The following is a 27,791-nucleotide window of genomic DNA, read 5'->3' on the forward strand; positions in this document are numbered from 1 at the left end:
TCCCTTCCCCAGGCTGGATCCCGGGGGCACCACACGCTGCTCCTGCCAAAGCCTGGCCATGCCAGAGCCCACCCAGCAGTGCCACAGCCACGGCCCCCAGCAGCACCGCCGTCACGGGAAGGGTCCCAGGCTGCCGCCGCGGCAGCATCCTGCTGGAAATCCCAACCCTTCCCGCACCCCGTTCCAGTTCCGCACCCACTGTAGCCTTTTTTTTTTTTTTTTGCATAGGAAAAATCAAAAATCAAAACGAACAGCAACGAAGCATCGCGCTTTCCCGAGGAGTCGCCGCCGCCTCCGCTCTCCCGTGCCGGTGAATCCCGACGGAGGGGACGTGGTTCTACTTACTCCAGGACCGCCCCGGCCGCCTCTCATGCAGGAGCTGTCGGTGACGGCGGGTTTTAGTGCTAGACAAGACTGGGAGGACGTATTTCCAGTTAGCGAGTGGGCTCTTGGCAGGTCACTTGACTTCTGGCTCATGTTCTGTGTAAGTGGATACAATAAAATTAAAGAGCGAGTATAAACAAAGAAAGTTTATTTATAAAACGTCCCTGGAAGTTAATTATTCTTCGGGCTGTTACGTAAGTTTTTTAACTCCAGCTGGAGCTGTCGGATCCGGATGTCTTTCTGCGCGAGCTCGTCTTTCAGCCGGCGGATCTCGTCCTGCTGTCGGAAGAACATCCGAAGGAGCTGGAAGGGAAGGAGGGAGCTGGAGGGACCTCACCAGCCGCTCCCCGGGGCCGCTTCTTAACTCTGCTGCCTCAGCACAATTCCATCTGCCAGGCTGCCCGCTCCCCCCGATCCCATTTTCCACCCTCCAGCTCGGGGATACCCTACACGTGCCATCTTCAACCTCAGCTCCAGCAAAATAAATTCCTTCCGGGACAGAGTGCTGCTGTTTCCTCAGCGCCTCCATATATGTTGTTCCCAGAGGAGGATTTTAATTAAAAAAATAATACTTTGGGAGCTGAACGCTGTCGGGTGCTCTGTGGTTAACGCGGAGCGGGATGCTTCAACCCGCAGGGAAGCACGGTGCCCGGGTCCCTCAGTTTGGGGGTACAAGCAGAGACCCACAGAGTGGTGGCTTTCCAAGCTGCACCCAGAAAATGCCCCCCCCAGCCCTCCCATCCCCTCCCATTCCCTCACCGGGGCCACGCTGCCCCACCTCGTTCTCCGTCCGGGGCGGCACGTTCTCCAGCAGGTCTATGCCGTTGACCACGACGCTCCTCTTCTCCTTCACTGGTGCTTTAAAGACGATTTTGGATGTCTTCTTGTAGCCCTCCTTCAGCGACATCAGGATGGGATCTGTGTAGGGCAGAGCACGGGAGGGGGTCGGGGGGTGCCACGGCCCCGTCCCGCCGCCCGGCCCGTTTCGGGGCGCCGTGCCACCCACCCGCGTGGCACCGGCGGCTTTACCTCTGTTCACCCCGCTGAGCCATTCGTCCGGCGTGAGGGCTGGCTCCGTACCCGGAGTCATGGGGTAAATGTCCTCTTGGTACGTTTCCGACTGAAAACACGGGGAAAGAAAAGCTCGGGGCACACGTGCTGGATCTGGGAATTGCCAGCCGGTCACCGAGCCGTGGGACCGGAGGAGGATGAGTGGGTGCCAAGCTGCGGCAGAGCCTGGTCCCAGCTGGGTTTGCTTCCAGCTACAGATGGTGCTGGGAGCCAAACGCCAAACTGAAATCCCCCAGGAATCCCCTGGCTGGGAACGCCAACGACTGGGAGGTGTGAGACTGGTGCAAAGAGATGTGGCCGTTGGACCAGTCAGGAAAGCGTGGCAAGGGAAGGGCATCTCCATCACACCGGACCCGCTGTGGACACACCCGGACACTGCTCGCCCCCGCACCCTGAGGGACTCACCCTCCTCGGCACGATCATGGAGATGGGTTCGATCAGCCCCTTGAGCGTCACGAGCTTGTAGAAACGAAAGACCTCGCAGGCCGAGACGTCCAGCCCGTGCTTCGGCATCACCCCTGCGGAGGAGGCACAGACAATCATAGAATCATGGAACGGTTTGGGTTGGAAGGGACCTCAAAGATCATCCAGTTCCAACCCCCCTGCCATGGGCAGGGACACCCTCCACTACACCAGGTTGCTCAAAGCCCCATCCAACCTGGCCTTGAACACTGCCAGGGATGGGGCAGCCACAGCTTCTCCGGGCAGCCATTGCCCCTTGTCCTATCACTCCACGCCCTTGTCCAAAGCCCCTCTCCAGCTTTCCTGTAGCCCCTTCAGTGGGAGGTGCTGGAAGGTCTCCCCGGAGCCTTCTCTTCTCCAGGCTAAACAGCCCCAACTCTCTCAGCCTGTCTCCATAGCAGAGGTGCTCCAGCCCTCGTATCATCTCCGTGGCCTCCTCTGGACCCACGCCAATAACCCCTGGGTGCTGCGAACCCTGGGTGGCCAGCGGGGATCCATCCACATCGAACCCACCCACCTCCCGGCACAGAGAACCCCAAAAGGTCCCTGCTCTCCATCAGCAGATCCAGATCCTCGCTACGTTAGTCCCGGTCGTCACCCTGCAGACCCGGGGCACGGAGCTGGGCCACACCGGGTGGGGTTTGCAGGGACATCGGGCAAGGGATGAGCAGCTTTTATTCAGGAGAAATCACCGGAATCACTGACTGATGTCCCCTGGGAAAGGTGTGGGGTGTGTGGCCAGAGCTGGCACAGCGCCCGCCAAACCCGTGCCAAACCCACGCACACGCGGTGCTGGATTAAGCACCTTCCACCATCTGCCTTCTGCACGTGCCGAGCGCAGGGCGGGCGGCGTGGCTGTCCTTACCCAGTCCCTTCTGCGGGGCCGGGGAGCGGAACTCCATCAGATAACTCAGGTAGGGCTTCTCCGAGCCGATCTCGTAGTACCGGATGTTGCCATCCCCCTGGAGCGAGCGCAGGGAAGAGGGACAGTTTAATGCTTTGGCAAACACGAGGTTGGATAAAGACCACGGTAACACCCCCCCCAGCACCCCGCCCTCGGGAAACGCTGGTGGGGGGATACAGGCTGGACCACCACAGCTTTGTGCACGGTCCCACCAGATGCCGCCCGCTCACGTGACAGCGGCGGGCACCTCTCCAAACCCGCCTTTGGGGGCCAAAATGCTGCCCAGCGCTGTGCTCGGGGCTTGGCACAGCCCTGCTGCCCATCCAGCTCTTCTCCCCAGTGCCCTGGGAGATGCCGCAGCCCCTGTGGCTGTGGGATGCGATGAGCAGCCTGTACCCACACCCATACCTGTACCCGTACTGTACCTGTACCCATGCCCGCACCCATACCCATACTCGTACCCATACCTTGCCAGCCAAGTAGAGCATGTGAGTGTCAGCATCGTAGAACGGGAAGAGGAGACCCGAGAGCCCGTCGATCTCCTCCTCTATCAGGGGCATGGACAGGTCTTCCTGCACAACCGGGAAACGCACGTTATGAAGTGGGATGTCCCGATGCTCGTGCCAAGCTGGGGGTCCTGGTGGGGATGGAGCGGGGGGTCCCGGCACCCACCTGGTCCCAGAGGGCGATCTGCCGCGTGTTCCAGCGCGACACCCCCGTCGTCAGCAGCCGCTTCGTGCTGCCCAGGAAGACCACCCGGTTGACGCGGTGGTTCTTGCAGCTGGCCTCCTGTGAGACAGCAGCGGGGTCGCTGGCGGCTCCCCCCACACCCGGCCCTTGCCCTGGGGAAGCCCCTTCCATGGCGGGTACCCAACCTGCTGCCCCCCAACACCTCCCCTGCCTCGTCCTGGTGAAACACCGGCTCCATGCCAGTCGCCCCTACGGAGGCACCACGATTCATCAGAAACTAAAATGCCCACCTCCTGAGTGTCAGATATTGCCTTGACTGAGAAACCGTCTGCCTCCAAACTGTAGCTCCTTCTAGAACTTTCTGCAATAACTTCCTGCACCCCCTCCCCCAATTCCTCCTATTTTCCACAAATCCTTAATTAATAAAAGAACAAAAGTCTCCAGGTCCTGTGCTTGGGATGAGGCCGAGCCCTCCCCATCATCTCCACCTAATTACAACAACGACCAAACACCACATCATCTATGGATGGTACCTGGAAAACGTTTCAACGTGTTTCAGTAGGGATTCCTCCCCCAGAGCTTATTTCTAACCTCCCCATCCCATCCCATCCCATCCCATCCCATCCCATCCCATCCCATCCCATCCCATCCCATCCCATCCCATCCCACGCAGCACCAGCACCGTACCTGCAGGACCCTGCCGGAGCGCGGCTCCACCACCCGCAGCTTCTTGTCCTTGCAGGTGGTGGCCAGGAGGCTGCCATCGGTGTTGAAGGACATGCAGAGGATGACGTCCGTGTGACAATCGATCATCTTCACTGGCTCCCCGATGTCCAGGTTCCAGATGAGGACCTGCGGGAAGGTTGCCCTGGTGTCTCCACCCCTGGAGACCCCCACCCACCCCTCCTGCAACCTCCATGTCTGCTTCAGGCATCTTAACATCTCCTGTTTTGGCTGAAATCGTCCCCTCATCACCATCGTTTGGCTGCTGCTGGTGCCAAATTAAAATAGTCCTTACGCCCGGGTGCAAGATCCTTGCACAAGGGTCTGCTGTGGGTGCAGCGGCTCGTTCTGCACCCAGGTGACCCCCACCCGTGTCACGAGCAGGGAAAGCCTCTGCAGGGCTCACCTTATAGTCGTAGCCGGCGCTGAAGAGGATGTTGTTGGTGGTGGGGTGCCACTCAACGAGGCCGACGCGCCGGCTGTGCCCGTACAGCTCCAGGACGGCCTCCGTCATGTTCCTCTTCAGGCCACCCTCGGGGATCTCCCAGATCCGCACCTGTGCGACAGGGCAGGTGTCAGGGGGAGTTGGGGGCCCTGGGAGGACCCTGACACCCACCCAGGGGGGGCTCTGAGCTGCCGAATCAGTGCCCCAATGCCAGCGGCTTCATCCTGCATCCTAATGGTTGTCCTGGTGTCGATCCGGTCCCCTGCGAGGGCAGGGGAGAGCACGGAGAGTCCGTCCCATTTGACCAGCAAGTGTTGGGGCAAAGGGTAGCCCAAAATGGGTAGTCTCTTCCCTCTGAGGGTGGTGAGGCACTGGACCAGGTTGCCCAGAGAAGCTGTGGCTGCCCCATCCCTGGAAGTGTTCAAGGCCAGGTTGGATGAGGCTTTGGGCAACCTGGCGTAGTGGAAGGTGTCCCACACCTGTGTCCAAAGCCCCTCTCCAGCTTTCTTGTAGCCCCTTTAGGCACTGGAAGGTGCTGGAAGGTCTCCCCAGAGCCTTCTCTTCTCCAGGCTGAACTGATCATCCCCTTGGAGAGGATCAACCCACAGCAATGTCCGAGGGACAAGGCTGCACACACTGTCCTCTCTCCGCACACGGAACGACGGAGGAAAGCCATGACTCCGGAGCAGGACCGCTGGCTGCGTCACCACGCTCCCCCCAGGCTGGCGGTGCACGTGGCAGGTCCTCCGTGTCTCCCGTGGCAGCGATGTCCCCAGCCTGGGACCGACGGTGCCTCGGGGTGACAGATCCCATGCAAATACTCTGTTTTCTGCTGCTCTGGCTCTGCGAGGACGTGGGCATCGTCTCTCTTTGACAGACTCTTGGGTGAACCTCGTTAAACCTCCTGGGAGCGAGCGCAGAGATCCCGAAGAGGCAGGACCTGCCCATAAGCAGCACCTGGGTGCGGGGTGGCACCGGGAGCCACAAGCCCACCCGGCTGTGGCACTGCTCCCCTCCAACTCAGCTCCATCAAAGGGGGAACCCCCTCCACTGGACAGCCTGGGGCAATTTTATTTAATTTCTCAGGTTTAACGATGGCTCACGCAGTCTTCCCGCTGCCCTCCCTCCCTCCCAGCACTTCCGATTCCCCAGCGACTGTAAGGAAATGGTTATCATTTAGAGTGGGAGACAGCTCACCATGATTCATGGCCGTGATCTGAATTTTTTTCCCCCCACTCACTTTCTTCCTTGACAAGCTTTCGGCTAACAAAAATGCCACTACACGGAAGGAGAGGATGAGACGTTGGGTGCTAACACAGTGAAACGGTGAGGATCAGGCGAGGCAGATTTGTAACTGGCTAAAAACTGGATCACCCCAAATCCTGGCTCCTGCCGCGCAGAACGGGCGATGGATCGTGATCAGAAGATCTTCTGGTCTTCAGAGAAGATCAGATGCACAAGGGACAACCCTCATACAAAGACTTTTTTTTTTTTCCTTTAGGATACAGCCTTTGGGATGGACTTGTTCATCTCCAGAAAATAAAGAGCCAGGATTGGCACAATTTTCCTGTTGCTCTGCATCCATCCCGTGCCCCCTCTCTGTTTCTGAGACCGCTGAGCCATCACCCACCCGCGGTGCCTCCGGCAGCCCCATTCCCACAACCTCCGGGTGTGCCAAATTAAAGGAGGGTGCACGGAGCTGCACGGCTGCGGCCACTCGTCCCCCCCACCCCGAGAGGTGCCAGCCCGAAGCGTCCCAGCTCACCGAGGTGTCTTCGGAGCACGACGCGATGATGTTCTCAATGAAGGGATTCCACTTGATGTCCAGCACGTTGCCCTGGTGACCACAAACTTTCGGGTAGTTCGGTTCGATCCGGCCTGTCTGTAATTTAAAATAAACCAAAAAAAAAAAAAAAGATAAAAAAGATAAAATTTAATGATAAAATCAGGGTTTTTTAAGGCTGGAGCCTTGTTAGGGAGGAGAGGTCTGTGGTTCACGCTGGGATGCAGCTTTTGGCTGGAGCAGATGCCCGGCTGAGCCGGGGATTGGTTTTACCCCATTAATATTCCCAGGGGTGGCCACAGCTGATCTGTGGGTCTGCCCACCCCAGGGAGGGGGCACCACTGGCTGGGGAGCTCTGGACAACGGTCTGAAACCAGGAGCAAAAGGGCTGGGAGGGACTCGAGAGGCTCTGAAACCATCCCTGGACCTCGAGGCTGACCAGCCGTTGGGTCACACATGAAACGTTTGGTACTTTTCTCCCAAACTTTAGGAGCGATGTTGAGCGAGGTGTGAACTTGTACGTCGCCAGACAAATCACAGAATTATGGAATGGTTTGGGTTGGAAGGGACCTCAAAGATCCTTCATTTCCAACCCCCCTGCCATGGGCAGGGACACCCTCCACTACACCAGGTTGCCCAAAGCCTCATCCAACCTGGCCTTGAACACTTCCAGGGATGGGGCACCTACAATCTCCAGTGCCTTTGGGATTGTGAAGACTCTCGCTTAACGACGCTCATAACCCAACCATTACACCTCTTGATGGGACCCTTCCATGCAGATGGGAGCCCTTGCAAGACTTCTAGGGATGCTCCAGGTCCTGCACCCCAGCACAGCAAGGACCTGCAGAGCCCCACAGCAGAGGACTGTGCACAGCACTTGGCACAGCCTCCTGAAAGGCTTCAGGAGAAGGTTCCTGATGGGTTGCAGGACTCCCCGCTCCTTGCAGGGACCTTGGAGGGACCTTGCAGGGTGGCTCTGCAGCCGACTGCCCCACCGCCCTTCCTTCCCCCGCATTGGCTCCTCACCGCAGCCGGTGGCACGCTCCGGAGCGTGCAAACTAACTAGGTCAGCACGACGCAGCCACTAAATATTTCATAGCCCTTCCGGCGCTGACCTTTCCATGGATCGAGCTCCCAGCTCCATTTAACACGGACAAAGAAACGCACCGAGGGTAACACGCTGCGTTTTTACCATCCGCGGCGCAGGGCAACGGCCAGGAGTGCACCGGGCAGCAGGATCAGGCCCAGGGACCCACCCCTGGCAGGTTTATTGGAATTCATTCGCTCCCTGATTGCCAGGCAGCCCCGGTGCCGGCTGCACGGCCGGGCGCAGCTCCGGTGAACCGCAGCCGGGATGAGGGCGGGATGCAGCGGCATCTCCCCTCTTTCAGTTTAAATCCATCGCCCTTGTCCTGTCACTACGCGCCCTTGTCCAAAAATCCATCTCCAGCTTCCTGCTGGGATCCAACGGACCCCAGGAAAGCATCGACTGACCAAGCGCTGAGAGTACAGGGCGTAAGGCAAGGGAAACGGAAATAAAAATAAAGTCTTTCCAATGCGGAGCCTAGAAAACAGATTTGACCAAAAATTTGATTTTCCACTAAACTGATTTTTCTAAAAGGGGCAGAGGGGGGAGATTTAGGGAAAATGTTGCTTTTCACTAAAAACATCTCAATATCTAAAAGCAGCATTCACATTCAGCAGCCGTTTCCTTGGTGTCCTGGTATGTTGGATGCCCCCGCTGGGCCGGGCACCTGGGGGGGCTGTTTGCCCGTACAGACACTCGGGACACGGGGCAAGAGGTGCCCGTGGCCTGGGGAGCCCCACGGAGCCCCCGGGGCAGCTATTGCCTTTCCCCAACTCCCACTGCAAAAATCACACCGTGAAAAGTGATGAAAAAAACCTTATTTTTCACATTCTGTAAGTTTTCCTATGGGAAAAAAATAATAATTCTGCCCTCCTTTCGCAGGTGGGGAGAGCTCAGCCCTGTGCCCCACAGCCCCGTGCCCAGGACGAGATGCTCGGGGTCTCATCCTGCACTCAAGGATCACACGGAGCGAAGCAGGAGCTGCAGGGATGCAGCCCCCGGGACGAGGAGCTGAGATTTGGGAAGGAAAAACCCCAAGAGGAGAAACAGGAGATGGAGAGAAACGCACGTACCCACCAGTGACCCTCCTGTGAATTAACGGGGTGCAAAGCAGAGCTTCACCAGTTAGAATCAAGTACAGCAGCAGACATGGCATTCCCAAACGGCTCCGATTATCCGGCTTTCCCCCTATTTCCACATTTGCATTAGCCTGACATTATTAATGCACTGACTAGAGGAGAAATTCAGGTGGCAGCTGCTAAATTCCAGGCGCACGGACCTCTCAACGGCACAAGTTAATATGCAATCACCTTAATTTTAGGCAACCAGCCGAGCGATTTCCTGCACAAAGCAGATTTGATGGTTTTCTGTCAAAATTCGTTAGGTTTGCAAGAGGACGAAACAGAGTTTGGTGACTTGGGATAGCTCCTGCCCAAGAAATCAAGAGTTTTGGTTAAAATTAGTTGAAGGGAGGACAGCAGTGGGTTGTGCCCGTGCCCAGGGCACCGGAATGAGGAGAAGGAGCCAAATAAAGGAAATAAAAAGAAAAATACAGAGGGGAAAAAAAATAATAATCAGAGATTCGTGCCATGGCTTCCCATTTAGTCGCCAGCAGCCGTTCGTTAAGCCGCGGTGAATCCTAATCGCGGATCCCTGACCCCGGCTCGGGGAAGCTCGGTGACCCAGATACCGGCGCTTTAGCCAGAGCGTGCCGCGGCTCTCCAGGCTCCAGCCATCCCATGTTTTCCCCGGCACACACTGGAAGGAGAAGATCTTCCAGCCCCTCAAAGCCCTCCCTTCTCCAGGAGAAAGTTCTTTGTATTATGGCTGGGGGAGAACGGGAAGAAAAGGACGATGGATTTCTGCAGCTGGTTGGATTCAGTTATTTTGCTGCTGGGTGACGGAGAAGGAAGCCTTCCCCTGGGAAGGGTTGGAAGCAGAGCCCAGGAGGGATGGACACACAGCCCCAGGAGGTCAGATTTCCCAGGGAAGGGGGGGACCATCACTAGGACAAAAGCCTCTCTATGCTTAGAAGCACCACTTTTAAGTGCTCTGAGTCATCAATGCGTCGCTGTGAGAGGTGTGAGATCATGAGCAATTTTGACATCCAAGTCCATCCCAGTGAACCTCTTGGCCATCATCGTCATCATCATCAGACTCAAGCGATGAGAAGCATCAGCACTTCAGACCCTCTAAGCAGCACAAGCCGCCGTCTCGCCACGGCCCGACTCCGCGTTTGCTTCGCAGCAAACCAGCAGGAAACTCGGATAAATCACATTAATAGCTGTATTTCACAAAACCTGCTTTTCACCAGCTTCCCTGGAAACACAAACCCAGAACGTTTCCAAATCCTCGTGTTTCCAACAGGGATGAAAAACCTTTATTCAACTCCACCCTCAAACCCATCGTGCACGGAAAACTTTACAGAAACAATAGCAGCATCCCGCCGGCATCGATGCCAGCATCTCCCGGCGTGGGAGGGTGAGGAATCTCCCTGAGGAAGGAGCACCCACCACCAGCCCCAGGGACTGGCCAGGCCACCCTTCCCCACCCAGCAGCTTTTCCCAGATGCTCTCTGATCCCTTATTAGCTTTTAGAGGGGGGTGAGGGAAGCATTGCCTGAGCCGAAGGGGATTTACAGGGTTTCCCAGGAAATCCTCGAGTACACACAAGTCTCCAGTGGCTGAGATTAAGAGCAAATACATTTACTGCCGTCTTTTTAAAGAAGGTCTCTCCTACTCGAGGACCAAAGAGGAGGAAATTACACAGATTTCCCTGACCCAAGGCAGATCCCTGGCTGATTTCGGTACGAGGGCAGGTCACCACGGGATAACTGATCTTCGTTAGGATCCAAGTCAAACGAAACCAGCAGGAGCAAGAGAGAAATTGGCCAAACCCCTGGCAGGGACCCAGAAAACCCATTGCCACGCTGCTGAGAGCCTATGGGAAGGGGAGGTAACAGGAGGGCTCTGGGCACAGCTGGGCATCACATCTGCAGCACCAGCTATTTAAAGCAAAGAGCAGTGAGAGTTTGAACGCAAGGGGATGGGATACCGGGCAGCGGAGGTGTTGCACCAAGAGACAGCACTTGCTGCCCCAGTTGCACAAATAATTCCCAAGGAAATTCCTATGTGCAGGTGGAAGGATGCTGCTATTGGAGGTGTTTGCTGACGACACCAAGCTGTGTGGTGTGGTGGACACACTGGAGGGAAGGGATGGCATCCAGAGGGACCTTCACAGGCTGGAGAGGTGGGCCTGTGAGAACCTAGTGAAGTTCAACAAGGCCAAGTGCAAGATCCTGCACGTGGGTTGGGGCAATCCCAAGCACAAGGACAGGCTGGGTGGAGAACGGACTGAGAGCAGCCCTGAGGAAAAGAACTTGGGGGTGCTGGTTGATGAGAAGCTCAACATGAGCCGGCACCGTGTGCTGGCAGCCCAGAAAGCCAACCGTGTCCTGGGCTGCATCCAGAGCAACGTGGGCAGCAGGGCAAGGGAGGGGATTCTGCCCCTCTGCTCTGCTCTCCTGAGACCCCTCTGCAGTGCTGCGTTCAGCTCTGGGGTCCCCAACATCAGAAGGACATGGAGCTGCTGGAGCGGGTCCAGAGGAGGCCAAGAAGATGATGGGAGGGCTGGAGAACCTCTGCTATGGAGACAGGCTGAGAGAGTTGGGGCTGTTCAGCCTGGAGAAGAGAAGGCTCCGGGGAGACCTTCCAGCACCTTCCAGTGCCTAAAGGGGCTACAGGAAAGCTGGAGAGGGGCTTTGGACAAGGGTGTGTAGTGACAGGACACGGGGCAATGGCTTTAAACTGAAAGAGGGGAGATTTAGATTAGAGATAAAGAAGAAATTTTTCCCTCTGAGGGTGGTGAGGCACTGGACCAGGTTGCCCAGAGAAGCTGTGGTTGCCCCATCCCTGGAAGTGTTCAAGGCCAGGTCGGATGGGGCTTTGAGCAACCTGGTGTAGTGGAGGGTGTCCCTGCCCATGGCAGGGGGTTGGAACTGGATGGTCTTTGAGGTCCCTTCCAACCCAAACTATTCCATGATTTTATGTTTCTCTCCAGCAACTGAATACATGCAAAGGCAGGTGCCTCAAGCCTGTCTCCACCTTGTCTGCTCTCTCCTAGCAGCCTCCCTTCTGCCAGGACACACATCCAGCCTCCAGCAGCTACAAACCACCAGACAGCAGTGACTGCATGGTCCCAGTTTGGCCAGAGCCAGCCAAGGCCAAGGAGATAGGGCATCCACACGTATTCCCAGCAGGATCATGACCTGGGTGGGACAGGGCACACCCCCAGGTCCGTGGGCATCTTCCCCAGCCACCCTCGATTTTGTGGGGAGCAGGGGAAAGCAGGAAAGGCTGCAATCCAAGCAGGTTTTAGCAACTCGTGGCACAGCTGGATGGTATCTCTGCCTCAGCCTCCACACCATGATCCTGGAGGAAACATCACAAGCGTCCGTGCCTCAGTTTCCCCAGGAGCAATGATGCTACTGCTGCCTCAAAGGCTCCTCTCTGGCAAACTCCATGTTCAGGGGTGCTTCGGGATAAGCAAACGGACCTGGATTTACCAGGTTACTCGCCATAAAACAAAAAAAAAAAATCACATCAATTTATAGATGACTTAATTACTCTTCTTGTTATACAACCAAACCATGCAAGGAGAAAAAACAGGAAAATAAATCAGCATTGCTTAAGGTCATTTTTGCCAGGATGAAGGTTTAAATATCAGTTACCCCTCTCGTGTGGGTAGAAACACCATTACATTAAATATAAGCACTGCTGTGGGCTGTCAGCACCCCCTCCTCTGCCCAGCAGCATCCCCTCCACCGGGGCAGCCACCGGCAGAGCTGCTCCAGCCCCACTGGACCCTACAAACCCTAAATCCCGTGACGGATGCACATGGCAGCCTGTGACAAACCATTTGCAGAGACTAAAACCCCGAAGCTCTGCTGCAGAACTATTTATCTGCACCACAAAAGCAGTAGCCGGGCTCGAGCTTGTTAATTAAAAAGACAAAAAGCCCATATAACGTGCCTGTTAAATTGGATTACGGATGCTAAAAAGAAATCCGTGTTTATTGGGAACAAAAGGGGGGTTTTCCCCAGCGAGGCCGGGGCTTCTCTCGGTGTGCAACCGGCAGAGGGGGCAGGCAGGGCTGCGCTGCCACGGCCCAGTCAAAACCAGTCCTCCCTTCTCCGGGCTTTGCTGCAAACACCGCACCATTAACGGGGGAAAAAAAATCCCCATTTCCCCTCCCGAGCTCCTGGTGACCCGAGGACTCACGTTTCCAAACCTCATTCCTTCCTCTGACCCACCACTGGCTCTCAGGGCAGCATTAAAATTTTACACTGACACTTTTTGATTGATCCAGGGGCTTAAAACCGGCCAGAGCCCCAGTCTGGGCTTTCTGCAGCTGCTCTCCGATAAACTCAGGGACATGGGATTGTGTTCCAACGTGGAACAGTAATGCTGAAGCATCAGCTTTTTTTTCTAAGTCTCAGGTCTGTCTTTTTTTTTCCTGGCCAGCTCCAAGTAAGAGGAGATGTCTCCTGCAGGCTAAGATCAGATAGAGAAAAATGCTCAGAAAACTGAAAAAAAACCCCTAGCACAGACCAAGGCACTCCCCCGTGTCCTACATTGAAAGGTACAAAAGCTCCAAGGACACGAAAACTGGTTCATAGTACAAAGAAATAGAGAAAACTATTTTCTCCTGCAGGAAAACCTCCTGGTACTTTGAAGCGCAGCAGCTCCAGAAGGAAGGAAAGCAGCTGGGTGATGAGCTTGCCCATTCTCTGCCCAGCCTCAGCGAGGTGCCCCCACAGAGCTGGGGTCATGCACTGGGGTCCCTCGGGTGATGCCACAAGTGCACAGACAGAGCAGATGCCACCAGGACCTTGAGCCAAGACGACCCACCCTGGATTCAAGGCAGGCTGCCCAGGGCACACAGCCCACTCCTCCCGCTCACCAGCTGCCACCCAGCCACCAGGCTGGCAGGAGGGCACCCACACCAGGTATTGCCACTGATCCCAGCAGGCAAGGGACAGTGGCACTGCTCCTCTGCTGCATCCCCTTGTGCCAGGTAACAAAGGGACAGGCAACATCCCCATCTCCCCAGGGCTGCCGTGGGGGTCTGGAACTTCCACAGGGATCAGCGATGGGTCTGTCATATCCATGGGCTGCCCTGCTCCAGGCAGGCTTGTCCAGACCCCCATGGCAGCAGAAAGAGACATGGGGACACAGCAGGGCTCGGTCGTCTGACAGCCCCCTGGGACCCCCCTGCTCACACCATGGGCACAGGCATCCACCCCCGGGCGAGGGACCAGTCCCACACCACAGGCAGCTCGAGCACAACAAGCACAGCTACAACTGGCAGCACTGGCATGAGAAACAGCTTCGGACTTCAGCTTCCTGCATGTAAACAGAGACTCCCCTTTCCTGCTCGCTGCTTCCTTCAGCCACGCAGGCAGATAACATTGTCTGGCCGGGGAAAACAAGCAATCCTCATCCCCTGGAGAAACAAAAACCCTCCTGTTGCAGCACGAGCAACACCAGCCACCCTCCCCCAGCAACAGCGCATGGCCACCCCAGCAAGCTGAAAAACAACCACCCTCAGACCTTCTCCCCTCCTCACCCCCCAGCCTGGTTTATATGAAGCCAATTAAACAAGGCACAGCTGAAATAAACCCACATATTGCTGGAGCTGGTTTTTCCCCAGTTGTTTTGGCTATCCCAGGGCTGGGAAAGCCTCAGTGCTGCTCAAAGCACGTCGGTTCTCCGAGCTTCCTGAGTGCAGGTGAGCTGCTGCACAGACACATTAATTTATTTTTTAATTTAATAACTGCTGTTAAAAGCTGTCCCAGCCCTGGGACGGGGAGCAGAGCAGCTCTCAGGGCTGCAAATGCAGCACCTCCAAAAAGTGCCATGTGTTTGTCCCTTCCTTGGCCGGCGTGTTCCGGGGCTCCCCGCGCGTTCGGATAACGCTGAAGCGTTTGGGAGACTAAAGGGACCCAAGCTGAAGACAAGAGTTTAGGGCTGGAAAGTCACTGGGAAGGGGAGAGCGGGTGGTCCTGGGGCTACACGGCCCCATCCCAGCTCTGGGGTCACACATGGATGCGAGAGCCACAGCTTTCACTCCAGAGGAAGAGAAATGCTTCGTCGCTACCAATAAAAACCTGGAAATGCCACGAAACACACCCTGGAGTGCTGGAAAGCCCAGAAGAGGTGAAGGCTCCTCCATGGGTGACTTTGTGCCGCTGATGATGATGGTGATGATGGGTTCAGTGTTGGCGTTCAGGGATGTGCAGCCGCGGGGAAAACACTGCTGTAAAACCTCTGATTTCAGAATCTCCCAGTTAAGCACATTCTCTGCTAAAAAAAATGTAGCCACACTATTCCTGAGGCTTCTGGGATTTTTGCACAGATTTTTTTTAAAAAACAAAGCCCAAATCCTGACTCTTCTGTCCTTTCATGGGTCCTGCTCGCCCAGCCCCGCTCCGTTCACACATCCCTTCACAAGGCAGAGTAGGGGGGTGGCTCGGGAGTGTCGGAGCAGATGGAGCAGAAGTGTGGTCCATGCTGGACCACAGGCGAGGAGGTAATTGCACCGAGCTGCCTTCCTGCAGAACTGCACCCTCTGAGCAAGATTGGATTTTTCTCACGACGATGGAGCCCAACCCAGCAATGGGTTGTTGCTGACTCAAAAGAAGCATTTTTGATGTCCCCTCCCCAGACCAAATCCTTCTGTCACTATGGTTTGGGGAGCAAATCGTCATCTCCTTGAGCATCAGCCCGAGCAGCAGCGCACAAACCCTCCTTCGCCCGCTCTCCGGGGATATTTATAGCACAAAACCTCTGCGGTGCTGGGGGGATGCTGGCTCCCAGTGACCGAAGCTCTGGAATTTTGGAGTCCTGGCCCAGCTCTGCTGCAGTGCTGGGTGGAGAGGACGGGACAACAAAATGCAGCCATGCTCCATCCTTCCAACCTCCGCAGCTTTGCAGAAGTGGTTACACATCCCCGTCATGGCTCCGTAAATACGCGAGGAACCGGCATCTCTGATGTGCGGGCAGAGGAACATATGGCCCAGCGTATGCAAACGCGCTGTCACTGGGAGCATAAAGCAGGGGGGGGTTCTGGTGGACATCTCTGAGCAGAACAGAGGGCAGAGATGTGGGGAAAAAAAAAAAAAATGATGGCAGCAAATCAAATCCCGAGCAGATCTGCAGTATCTAGGTTACCTTAATTACGTTCGGCTAAATATGGATGCCAATTAATTAGAAGGCTGCTGATTTCCAAAGAAAATTAGTTTACTCTTAATGAGCTAATCAGCCCCTGTTTAAAAAAAAAAAGAAAAAATAAAAAATGAAATTATTAGATTGTACAAAGGCGTGTGCAGCCACTTGACACGGAGCGCCGAGGTCCGCTCCGGCTGGGATTTACTGGGAGGAACATTGGCAGGAATTCCGCACGGGGCCGACGAGCCCTTCGGAACAGGTTGCAAACGGCATCGCACTCCCTCTGCTCTTGGCCCACTGGGACCAGGATGTAGCCAGAGAAAAAAAGGATAATTTTCCAGCAGCACCGGGTTATTAGCTCAGGATTTAGGAGCACGAGCAAGCGTGGTGTGGATGGGCGTCCTCGCAGCGCGGGGAGGAGGCAGAGACGGAGGCTGGAGCGCTCCAACAAAGCTCCTGGTTTTCTGAATATTAATAAGAGTCAAGCTGTGCGCTGCAATTAAAACGCTGATTATAATTTCTCCCATCTGTAGCTGATTCCACTCCAGAAACGCAAGAAAAATTCGGAAGAGATGGGAACGTTACGTGGGGAAAGCATCTCCGAGCAACGCCAGGGCGTGGAGGGGCTCCGAGGGGAGCGCTCTTCCGTCCCGCCGCGGGCGGCTCTGCCAGCCTCCCCTCCCGGCTGGCAATGCCAGCGGGTTTGGCATCACAACTTTGTTGTCCGGCAGCCTGAGAGATGCCCACCATCTCCCCATGCATGTCGTGTGTCTTCACGCGCGCTGCGTTGCCAAGTTACCGGAGGTCGGTGCATCCTTAAGGAGAGCGTGTGCAGCTCCTCCAATGGCAAAAATGCTCCTGAGAATAAGTGACTGGGACCCCCTGTGTCCCCTCCTGCAGCCCAAGAGCTGTGGGGTGAGAGAAGGGTGCTCCGGGGTGCGATACCAGTACCAGCTCAGAGTTGCTGGTCCACACACTGGAGCACCGGTGGGAGAGCAGCAACATCAGCACAACCATGGTACCCCGCGGCAGTGCCCTGTGCTTGAGTTTCAGGAGCAAAGCAAAGGTGGTATTTCATGTTCAAGGTCACTGCTGCCTAGCTTTTCCTCCAAGAGATGCAGGTCTGTGTCTGCCACGGAGACAAGTTCTTGGCCAGGAGCCACCACTCCCACCAGGCACCACTTTCTGCACACCAAGTGCCGTCCCACGGAGTGGCTAGAATCACAGAATGGTTTGGGTTGGAAGGGATCTTCAAGATCATCCAGTTCCAACCCCCCTGCCATGGGCAGGGACACCCTCCACTATACCAGGTTGATCAAAGCCCCATCCAATCTGGCCTTGAACACTGCCAGGGATGGGGCAGCCACAGCTTCTCTGGGCAACCTGCTCCAGTGCCTCATCACCCTCAGAGGGAAGAATTTCTTCCTTAGATCTAATTGAAATCTCCCCTCTTTCAGTGTAAAGCCATCGCCCCGTGTCCTGTCACTACACGCCCTTGTCCAAAGCCCCTCTCCAGCTTTCCTGTAGCCCCTTTAGGCACTGGAAGGTGCTGGAAGGTCTCCCTGGAGCCTTCTCTTCTCCAGGCTGAACAGCCCCAACTCTCCCAGCCTGTCTCCATAGCAGAGGTGCTCCAGCCCTCTGACTTCTGAAACCTCAGCTGAATTGCTGGGAATTTAAATTGCACGAGCGAGAGACGTGCGGATTCACGTGGGGGGATACGTCCTAACTGGGGAAGCAAAAGCCCAGTGCGGTGGGGAGAAAGGACACGTGCTGCCGACGGGATGGACGGCGCAGAGGGGTACACGGGGCTCCTCCTGGGCAAAGCGCTTTGGACGGGCACAGCTGCGAACCGAAGCGCAGAGCCCTCCGCACGGCACGTGGCTCCTGGGCATCGGCTGCTCGGGAGGGGCTACGGGTGGGTGATGGGGTCGCAGCCGCGTCCCTCCTCTCAGGCCGTGCAGGGCTTTGGGTTTGAGGGCTGAGATTCTATGGACAAGCTGAGATAAAGGGCAAGGAGGTGGCACCTGCTGGGCCTCCGCAGGGACTCCCCTGCTTTCCAGGAGCTGTGAAATCCCGGGTCACAAACCCCAGTGGCCGTGGCCACCGGGAAGGGACCAGGTAGGGCTGTGCCCAGCGCCCGCATCGCTGGCACGTGCTCATGGAGATTCACCAAAACCTCTTTGAACAAATGTTTCGTTTTCTTCTTAAAGAAAAAAACCTCAATTCTCTGAGGCAGCTGTAAACCCCCCACTGAAAACCCCAGTAAGGGACAGCAGAGACTTCGACACATCCCGGGATGGAGCGTGTGCCCTCACCCCGCGCCGAGGGACCGGATCCAGAGCCAAACCTCTTACCTGCTCGAGAGGGATGACGAGGAAGGAGCCGCCGCCGGCGCTCTCCGTCACGATGGCGAGGAAGCGGGCGTTGACGGCGCAGAAGTGGTTGTCGTGGACGTTCTTGGTGATGGGGATGCCGTCGAAGCAGTGCTCCCGGCTCGCCACCTTCCCGTAGACGTTCCGAAACTTGGAGCTGCGGTACTGCGGGCGCCATGACATCTGCGGGGCAAACACAGAGGGCTGAGCCAGCCCAAAATACCCAACCTGTGTTGTTTCCCAGTCGCTTTCCAATTCCCAACCCCTCCTGCAAGGTCCTGCTTGCCAAAGGCACGAAAAGGCTCTCTGCTGTTGCAAAATTTAAGCTCATCTCCTCTTCAGCAGGAACCACTTCCCTGGAGCACACGGCACCGCTACCTCGTGTGCGTATGACAAAGGAATTAAGGCTTTTAATGCGATGGCTTGGAAAGGGATGGGTCTGGAGCACAGGAAAGCACGCACCAGGGCTGAGTAAGAGCACTCAGGCAGGGAGCGAGCATCGCAGGGCTGGTACGCGTCGCGTTCGGCTTATTTTGCACGGGTCTCCCTGCGTGGGTTAACCCGGAGCGCCGCGGGAGCGCTCGCTGCCGGCTGGCTGCCCTTGCTCCCAGCAGTGAGATGCTCCCTGGGATCCCACCAGCTGATCCCAGCAGCCCAGGGAGCCCAAGGACCCACCAGCTCCTCCAGCCTCCCCGTAGCAAGTCCAAGCGCCGCAGTCACGTGCGCAGAACTGAGCATGCTTCCGCTTGTCCTCACTAATTTGCTTTTTCTAAGTCAAAAAAAGATGTTTTTTTTTTCATTTCGGACTTCTTTTGAACGATCCCCACGGTAGCACAAGTGTTCCTGATAAATTCTGTGAAGATTTAAGGCACTTTGAACGTGCAGAAGAGCAGAAGCATTTAAGCCACCTTAGAGCAACGTAAGCACTCAGCTCTACCCAAACGCCCGTAATCGCGTGCCTGAGGACTCGTAGCCACTCACGTCTTCGTAACCAGCATCTCTTGACAAAAGTGTGTAAGAGTGTACTTAAAGCAGCGTCTCCTGAATAGCAAAGGGCAATGATTTAAGAGTGGAAGCAGTAGAGTTTCCATCACTGCCTCTTATGAGCAAGCCCAGGATTGACCCACAGCTACTGGGCAAAAGGCAGAGTGAGGAGTGGCAGAGGGTAATAGCCATCACCAAGCACTGCAGGGCTGGGGTCAAGGGACATGTTGCAGTGCTCTGTTCAGCCTGGAGAAGAGAAGGCTCCAGGGAGACCTTCCAGCAGCCTTCCAGTACTTAAAGGGGCTACAGAAAAGCTGGAGAGGGACTTTGGACAAGGGCATGTAGTGACAGGACACGGGGCAATGGCTTTACACTGAAAGAGGGGAGATTTTGATGAGATCTAAGGAAGAAATTTTTTACAATGAAGGTGGTGAGGCACTGGACCAGGTTGCCCAGAGAAGCTGTGGCTGCCCCATCCCTGGAAGTGTTCAAGGCCAGGCTGGATGAGGCTTTGAGCAACCTGGTGTAGTGGAGGGTGTCCCTGCCCGTGGCAGGGGGGTTGGAACTGGATGATCTATGAGGTCCCTTCCAGCCCAAACCATTCTATGATTCCATGATTCCATGACCTCATGCAAGCAGAACCTGCTGTGCCCATCATCCTCACAGCACCCACCACCCGGCCTGCAGGAAACCTGCCCATAGGCAGAGTCCTGTGCGAGGATCCCGCTGCGCTGCCCTGACCCGTATCCACCCATCACCCCCCAAATCCCAGCTGTATTTGCCATCCCACCAGCAGCACGTACGCTGGGCGCATCCTCTGGAGGATGCACGGCAGCACATGGAGGCAATACCGTCAGCAACCCCCAGGCTGCAAGGAAAAAGGACACAGATCCTTGAGGATTTAACCCGAAACGAGAGCAGAGAGACTTTTTTTTTTGGCTGGAGAGGTTTCTTCTCTGAAAAAATGCAGCCTCACATCCAACAAAGGGCTGTGAATCTTTGCCAAACCTACCCAAGCGGTCGGAGCCAGGCAGGGCAAGGAAAAACACCCCGACCGCAGCCTGAGGAGCGGCTTTCAAGAGTTTCACTAAATCTTCCATTTTCCTTTGTCTGAACAGACGAGTTTTCATACCAGAATGAGATTTTTTTATAACATTAAAAAAGCACAAAAATGTATTTTGATATTTTTCAAGCTCTCACTTGGCTCCGTGATCCCAAGACTTTGATTTTGCTTTCGTTTCTGCCGTCCGAGCCCCCCCGCTCCAGACCTACCACAAAAAATATCCCCAAATTCTACCAAAAGGGCCGTTCCCTCAATCCTTTCCCCACTAAAATTCTCAGATGCCTTGTAGTGTGTCCCCACACGGGCGCAATCCCATGGACTCCTCCTGCCAAAACCCCTCCTGCCGCATGGGAGTAGCAGAAAAGGGGCTCCCAACGTTTTCTACCTCCAGAAATTCAGCTTAACGAGTCGCTGCCAACCAAAGTGCCCACACAAATGAACTCCAGGCAGCCTGGAGATGGGTTTTTACCCTTCATGGGGTCCTCACGTGGATGCTCCCTACTCACCGCGGTCCCCAGACACGGGAGCGACGCTGCTGCCGCGACCTCAGCACTTTTGCATCTCTGTTTTATTCTTTCCCAAAAAAACTGGGCAAGTCTCCACGCAGCCCCCACCACGCCAGGGGGGAAGCAATAAGCTCAAGTGCCTGTTTCGCTGGAGAAATCCCGAGTTTCTTTCCTTTAACCTCAGTCAGTATTTCCTGTAAACAGCATCACATCGCCCTGGGGATGCAGACAGCCCGGAAACGCCGGCAAAATCCCTGGCGAGGGGCTGCCCGGAGCCGGCATTGTGCGGCGGGTGGCTGCTGGCTGGGACCTTTCCTGCAGATTCCTGAGTTTGGCAGCTGGCGGAGGCTTTCCCAGGCCAGAAATAGCTCCCACGCCCTACGGAAGAGCCGGGGGCCTGGGGATGGGTGGGAGGCTCACAGGGGTCCCAGCCCCACCGGCTGCGGGGAGCATCAGCCCTGGGATGCAGGAGGAGCAGGGAAAAGCGGCTGATGGGCCAGTGATGCATCGACGTCGATTCTGGTTCGAAAAATCAAAAGCTGAGCATCCTTCGCCCCGTCGCCTGGCGTTTGGTCCCGTGGTCAGAGCAAGGTGCTTGAGAGGTGGGTGGGCAGGAAAGGACCACGTTGAAACACCTCCACAGCTGCCCTGTCAGCACGTGGCTTTGGCAGAGGTTGTGTTCTCTGGCTGGAAAGTGTCCTGGGAAAAGCAGCGTCTACACCTCCGGGTTTGGCAGGTGGAGGTGCTGCCAGCTCCTTCCACTTATTTTTCCCCACTATGTATACTTAAACCTTGTCTTTGAAGCTAGTGTCATCTCAGGGGGCTTCCAAGCATCCAGGGGATGAGGAAAGGAGCAGGAGCCCTTTGGTTTCTGCTGGCAGCCCCCATGGCAGTGCCTCCGGGACACCACGGCTCCGGTCCGAAAGATCTCCCCAGCACCTGGCGGCTCCCAAAGGATGCGGACAAGAGCATGAGGCCACCAAGGGACCTTAGGGATACCAGAAGGAAGAAAGTCACCAAAAAAGCAACGTGCAAAGGGTGATGCTGAGCCCTCCCGCTACAAACAGGGCTGTGCGTGGGAAGTCTTCCCAGAGAAATCCACGGTTTCACAAGAAACACCATTTTATGATGGAAAACTGTTGAAAACAAGTCCGATTTTCTAGCCAGGAGGATGAAAATCTCTTCTTCCACAGCCTCCGCAATCCAGGGTAGAGGTATAGTTTCAAACAGGAAATAGTTTTACTCTTTACTTCTTTATTTTCGCTCCATATGCTGCTTCGCAGAGTCCGTCACTCCCCGGGTTTCCGCACTCGGAGGGGACACGCTGGAGTTGGGCACTGGACAAACATCCTTGTTCCTGGCCGAGCCGGCGAAGGCTTTTGAAGACGAGGAGGGGATGGAGAGGAGGAAGGGTTTCACGTCCCACGGGGCGCGGGGAAAGGTGGCCACGACCTGGCCGTGGTGGCCCCCCATGGGCCAGGGACCTTCCTCAGGACTGAAAGCGAAACGCTGCCTTTGCTGTCCTCCCCTTGGATTTAAAGCCTTTCTCCATCTGTGTTTCAGCATCCACGGAAACGAACCGTGGCACGTCAGACCCTTGGGGGTTTTGTTCCAAATTCCTTTTCCTTTTTCTCCTGGCTGATAAATTATTTGACTCAAATTTTGCAAAGCTGGGTTTGCTCAGAACCTACCGTTTTCACCGCAAATTATCTTCCCCCTACAAATACACTCTGCTCCAGAACGGAAAAATGAAAAAGAGGGATTTGGGGTGAATTCAGGGATGCCTGTGGCCCCCTGGGCCATCACCCCGCAGCTGACGGGCGTGCTGCTGCTGCTGGCTGCTCTCGGGAAGACGGAGGATGCTGGAAGACAACAAAATCCTGCTAATTTTAGCTCCTGCGTGCTGCTTGCCCCGCTGCACGTGCGTGAAGCCACAGCCGTCCCTGCAGCCCCGGTCGGCCCCGCTCAGCTGGAATTCCCAGCAGCTCCTGCCACCACCACCACGTGCCACATCCAGCAATTCTCTACGTTACTATCCAGAGCATTTGCAATCCTACAAGACATAATTTTTATGAAACTCGCTTTTTGAGTAATTCTCAACATTCTGCTGACGCTAATGGGTGTTTTCATTTTTCCCTCAATGGCTCAGAGGTATTAAAAAAAATACTATTGATTTATTGGAGCCATTTCCATCCATCTCCAGAATCAGACTAACGTGCCACCATTTCCAAGGTTCATTCTAGTTCCACATTATTCTTGGACTCTGGTTTTTCCCTTCATTACCAAACTCCTCCCTTGTTTTAGCTTGAGCAGAACTTGCCTGAAAAATGAGAATACTACAAAGCACTTTGAAGTGAGGCAATAAAATAAATCACATCCCCAATCCCGACATTCAGCATCAACGTTAACCTCACAAAACAGGCAGCAGCAGAGAAATTCTCCACTCCGCTCCGGCGTTTTTAAGGCTCATTACAACGTTTTACTTATTTAAGTGCTCGAGGGGAAGACTGTGTCCCAAAATCCCAAGCTGGAGCGTGGAAATCTCTTGGACAACAACAGTCAAAGCAGCAAGCAGGTGTGCTGGGAAGCCTGGAGCAGGGATACAGGCCAGTGTGGAGCATCTCCTGCCCCTTTCCCCCACCCCTGCTCCCCCCAGCAGCCCTGGGGAGGGGCACAAGGCAGCCCCGGGGAGGGGAGGGCAGCGCTGCCATCCCGCTCCTCCTCTCCAAACAAAGGAACAAAGCAGCTCATTGAGGTTTCATAATCGGAGCAACGATATCTGCCACCGCCGGGCACCCGAGCCGGGCACCGGGGGGGGAACATCCCTCCTCAGCAAAAATATATCATTGAAGGCGAAACGCAGAGCAGCGCCGGATCGTTCCTGCGCGTCGTTGGGTGGGTTTTGGTGCTGTTCCTCAAAACCAGAGGAAAACGCACAGACCTGAAGGTGGGGAAAGACCTCAGGGACAATATTTTGGGCAAGGAGCCCGGCGTTGCAGCCACGCTCTCCTTTGCAGAGCTGCGTTACTATCCTGATCTGACCCTGCTCCATTGCCAGGAGCAGAATATGGACAGGAGCATGGGATGTATGCCAGTTAACAAGAGATTCTCCATACACAGCAGGGCTGGATTAAGGTGATGGTGCCACGGAGCGGCTGCAGCCCCCTACCAAGGAAGAGACGGGCAAGTTTTCCTCCCCGGGAGCACGGGCTGGCCCATGCATGGAGGTTGCAGTGAGCCAGCTTCTCTCTTTTTCCCCATCTATCCCAAGAGCTGCAATTTTGCATCACGTATCACACGGCTGGCACACGAGCAAGAAACGGAGGCATCCTGCAGCATCCGGCCCGGGCAGCCCGCGAGCTCCAGCTTCTTGCAGGGAGGGGAAATAAGCTTTTAAGTGGGTGTCTCAGGCTGCCGCTCAGTTTTACAGCAGAGAGCAGCGTCAGCAGCAATTGCATTAAAAGAAAAAAAAAAAAAAATCACTTTTTATTTTGCAGGTATTTCTCTAGGATGGAGGATGGTACCCGCCTCGCAGCCGGGCAGAGTGGATGCCGTGGGGCGGGTGGATGTGACTCCAGCATCCCAGCAGCGCACGCAAAACCCGTGGGCACCAATCCTGCCCACATCCCCCTGGGAACAGCACAGCCATTCGCCTGGAAAAAAGCCAAAAAGGGAGCGAGAAGCAAAAACCCAGCCCCTCCTGGGAGGGTTTCTGACCTGCTGGCAGCTCCAGCCTTTGCCCACCAGCAGCAGCAGGACACAGCTCTTGTCTCAACGGGTTTATTTTTAAAAGCATCTTTTCAAGCACCGGGAGTCTTGGCAACAGCAGCCGGGAGCGAGAGCTTGCGCAAAGAGCCCCTAACGCCACAACGGGCACTTCCACCGGAATCTGGAACTGGAATCCCGAAAAAAAATCTGTGTATCCTATAAATAGTGCCGTTTAATCCGTCTCGATCACGAAAGCTTTCAGAGAAATTAATTTCTGCTTCCACCTGTATGAAGCAGTAATTTGGGGGGGGTTGGCATTACCCCCCCGTCCAGCCCCAGCCCAGCGGAGCTCTTTCTCCTTCGCACTGTGTCCCCGGGGGGGGTGACAAGGGGGTTCTTTGGGTCACTGCAATGGCACGTGGCATCTCCCGTGGCCTTGGAGAGGTTTTAATGGGTACCCGGTGCTCTTTCATCACGACTTGTTGTTCTGCCCATGGATAAGCATCAGGGTTGTGGTTGAGTGGCAACAGGAAGATATTTGCATGAAAAAGCGCGTCGGGAAAAGGGAATCCAATACTCATTTTTTGCCTGGAAAATCTGGGGCTTTCAGGAGGGGTTTTGTGGCACTCCAGGAGACAGTGCTTTTCCAAAAGCCCGTTATTCCCTTTTTTCTTGCCTCCTCCTGGCACAGGGAGAAGTTCTGGCCAGCATTCCCCATCTGGGGCTTTCTAGTTAAAGCGAAGACACAGTTTTAAAGGAAGAAAACCAAAGACAAATGAAACCCACCTCCTCACTTCCCCCGTGCCCCCCTTGCACAGGGTTATTTTCCCTCTCTCCTCTCTGGAGCCAGCACTTTGCCCGCACATCCCTGGGAGCTGCTGGGCAGGAGTTCTGTTCCATCAGAAAGGTCAGCGGTGCTCGAGGTCGACATTCCGAGTATCAAACAGCTTTTATGGCAACAAAGTGGTACTGGGCAAAAAACAAGAGCTGCTTTTTGGCACATCTTGACCAAGGAGACAGTTTTGTGGGAAGCACAGGGGTGCCCGATCCCCACCACCACCATCACCCAGAGACAATCCTCACAGCTCTCCCGTGCCAAGAGCAGGGAAGGAAACATCAAAATCGCTCATCAGGGCTTATTTCAGAGGAAAAAAACACTACTGCAAAAAACACTGCCGTGCCACACTCCTGAGCATGCTGCCATGTGCCTTCCATTGTCCCCAAAGTCTCTGTGGGGCAGGGATAACCCCGCTCCAGTCCCGATGCTCCTCCACAACTGGTAAGCACCAGCACTGGGGGATTTAGGAGCCTCGTGGCCAAAACGGGGATTAAACTCCTTCCCAAAGGATGTGGGGAGTCCACGGGCTCGAGGAGGATCCCAGGTCCTGCGCCGGGCAGCGGCAGCGGACCCGTGCCACGATGGGCAGGCTGTGCTCATACCCCAAACCAACGCTGGCGAACAGCAAAACACTGACCCTGCAACCACCGCGTGGTGGGGGAGCCCCCGCAAAGCCACCTCCCGGCCCCGACCCCGTCCCCACTCGCTTTGCTTGAGCAAAACCACTCATTTTTCCACTCGGAGGGAAAAACACCCAGGCAGGAGCTGGCAGAGCCCTCGCAGGTGGCAGCAGGATGGGGCCACCCCGAGACGTGTCCTGCTCGGGCTCCTCCGGACACGGAGGACAGGATCTGCTCCGTGCATGCCCGGTGCATTAGCAAAGCATGTATGTAGGATCTATGCCGCTGGAATCCACTCCCTAAAGAAAAGCTTGAAATTCAACAGCTCTATTTTGATAAGATACCCAGCATCGCCAGAATTAGTCATCAAATGCTTATTGTTCCATGCACATTAGATTAGAGCCAAACAAATGCTGACTTTAATCTCTCCAGCCCTCTAATGCTCTGATGCTTCTCAAGCCAACCTTGAAAACGGCTTTTGTTCACATTAATGGCTTTCGCGCTAACGAGGCTCCGTAAGATTTAACATTTAGGCACATCCCCTTGGTCATTGTAATAACAACTCCGCCACATGAGCAACCCATGTCGGGGTGGGTGGGTGTCCCTCGGCCACCAAACCTGTCTGAAAGTCCCGATCCAGCGGTGCCGCAGGATGGATGCTCCAGCCAGAGCGCCCGGGCGCATCTCCAGCCCCAGCTCAGCTGAAAAGTGGATGGGCTAAAGAAATGCCAAGCCTCCAGCGTAACCGAAGCGGTTTCTCTTCAGTGCCAAGCGACTTTGGGAGCAGAGCCAGCCAGTTGGGCTCTTGGCTTGCTCGGGCTCGGCTACTGATTCTCTGCGTCTCTCTCTGTCCCAGCCTCCCTAAGCTGCCCTTCGCGGGACACTCACCAGGCTGCCGTGCTTGCTCCCCAGCACGTTAGACTTGTGGAGGTCTCTCATTGACTCGACAAGAGCTCTGTGCAGAGAGGGAAAGCAAAAACATTCAATTCACCATCCCGGGAGGTCGAGATAAAAACCACACGCAACCCCCTTTCCTGCTCCTCCGCGGCGGCGAGCGGCTGGTGGCAGGATCCGACCCCCACGGAGCTGCTCCCGGGCAGTTTTGGCACAAGCCGAGCATCGCCGGCGGCAGGGCACGAGGCTGAGCCCCCCGAGCCATCGCACCAGCCCCCTCCTCCTCCTCCTTGGTGACTGCCAGCCCCATTTCGGATAATTACGCATCGCCGCCTACCTCCTTCTAGAGAAGAAAGTTATTCCGACACAAATAGGTTTTGGGCAAATGGGGGCATTTACGTACATGGCACTTATTACCTGACTCATGCACAGCCCGGGAACGTGCTCATCAACCTGTCCAGAACCCCTGGGATCAGCAGCGGGATGTAACACAACATCTATTCCCACGCCCAGGTAAAGTTTGCCCAGTGGCGAGTCCGCTGCTGGCACGAAGCCCCCAGAGCACTGGCGTGGGCACAGGCTGCTGTGTCATGCCATCCCCGTGCGGGGTTTGGGGCCAGATCCTGCCCCGGCTGCAGCGGCTGTGACAGGCGAGGGGCTGGTCCATGCAGCCTCCCCAGGGCAGCCCCTTCCTTGGGGAAACCTAGAAGGGGGAACACTATTTTTTGCCAGATATTTTCAGTGCAACCGGCTTTGGCAAGCACCTGAAACAGGGGAGAGGTCGCACTGAGCCACGGGGAAAAGCTCTTTTGCAGCCTGACACCAGGCAAACCTCTCAAATGGTGCAAAGTGCTGCATTCGGCTCTGGGGTCCCCAACATCAGCAGGACATGGAGCTGTTGGAGCGGGGCCAGAGGAGGCCACGGAGATGATGCGAGGGCTGGAGCACCTCTGCTATGGAGACAGGCTGGGAGAGTTGGGGCTGTTCAGCCTGGAGAAGAGAAGGCTCTGGGAGACCTTCCAGCACCTT

At 55.7% G+C, this 27,791-nt stretch overlaps 1 protein-coding gene across 2 annotated transcripts; it reads right to left on the bottom strand.

The window, feature by feature from the left end:
* Positions 1-555: 555 nt before the first annotated feature.
* Positions 556-26,807, bottom strand: CORO2B (coronin 2B). 2 transcript variants are annotated; one of them, XM_086620075.1, is made up of 13 exons: positions 26,757-26,807; positions 24,420-24,422; positions 18,132-18,332; positions 6,445-6,561; positions 4,641-4,790; positions 4,199-4,363; positions 3,494-3,610; positions 3,289-3,393; positions 2,783-2,879; positions 1,861-1,973; positions 1,414-1,504; positions 1,163-1,302; positions 556-687 (listed from the first exon to the last, which is right to left on the bottom strand). In XM_086620075.1, exons 1-13 carry the CDS (start codon positions 26,805-26,807, stop codon positions 556-558), a joined length of 1,482 nt encoding a protein of 493 aa, XP_086476201.1. The 2 variants fall into 2 exon arrangements, with proteins under 2 accessions (XP_086476201.1, XP_086476200.1); XM_086620074.1 differs by lacking the exon at positions 24,420-24,422.
* Positions 26,808-27,791: the final 984 nt, after the last annotated feature.

The sequence above is a fragment of the Tauraco erythrolophus genome, chromosome 14 (genome assembly GCF_009769465.1).
Source record: "Tauraco erythrolophus isolate bTauEry1 chromosome 14, bTauEry1.pri, whole genome shotgun sequence".
Classification (NCBI taxonomy): domain Eukaryota; kingdom Metazoa; phylum Chordata; class Aves; order Musophagiformes; family Musophagidae; genus Tauraco; species Tauraco erythrolophus.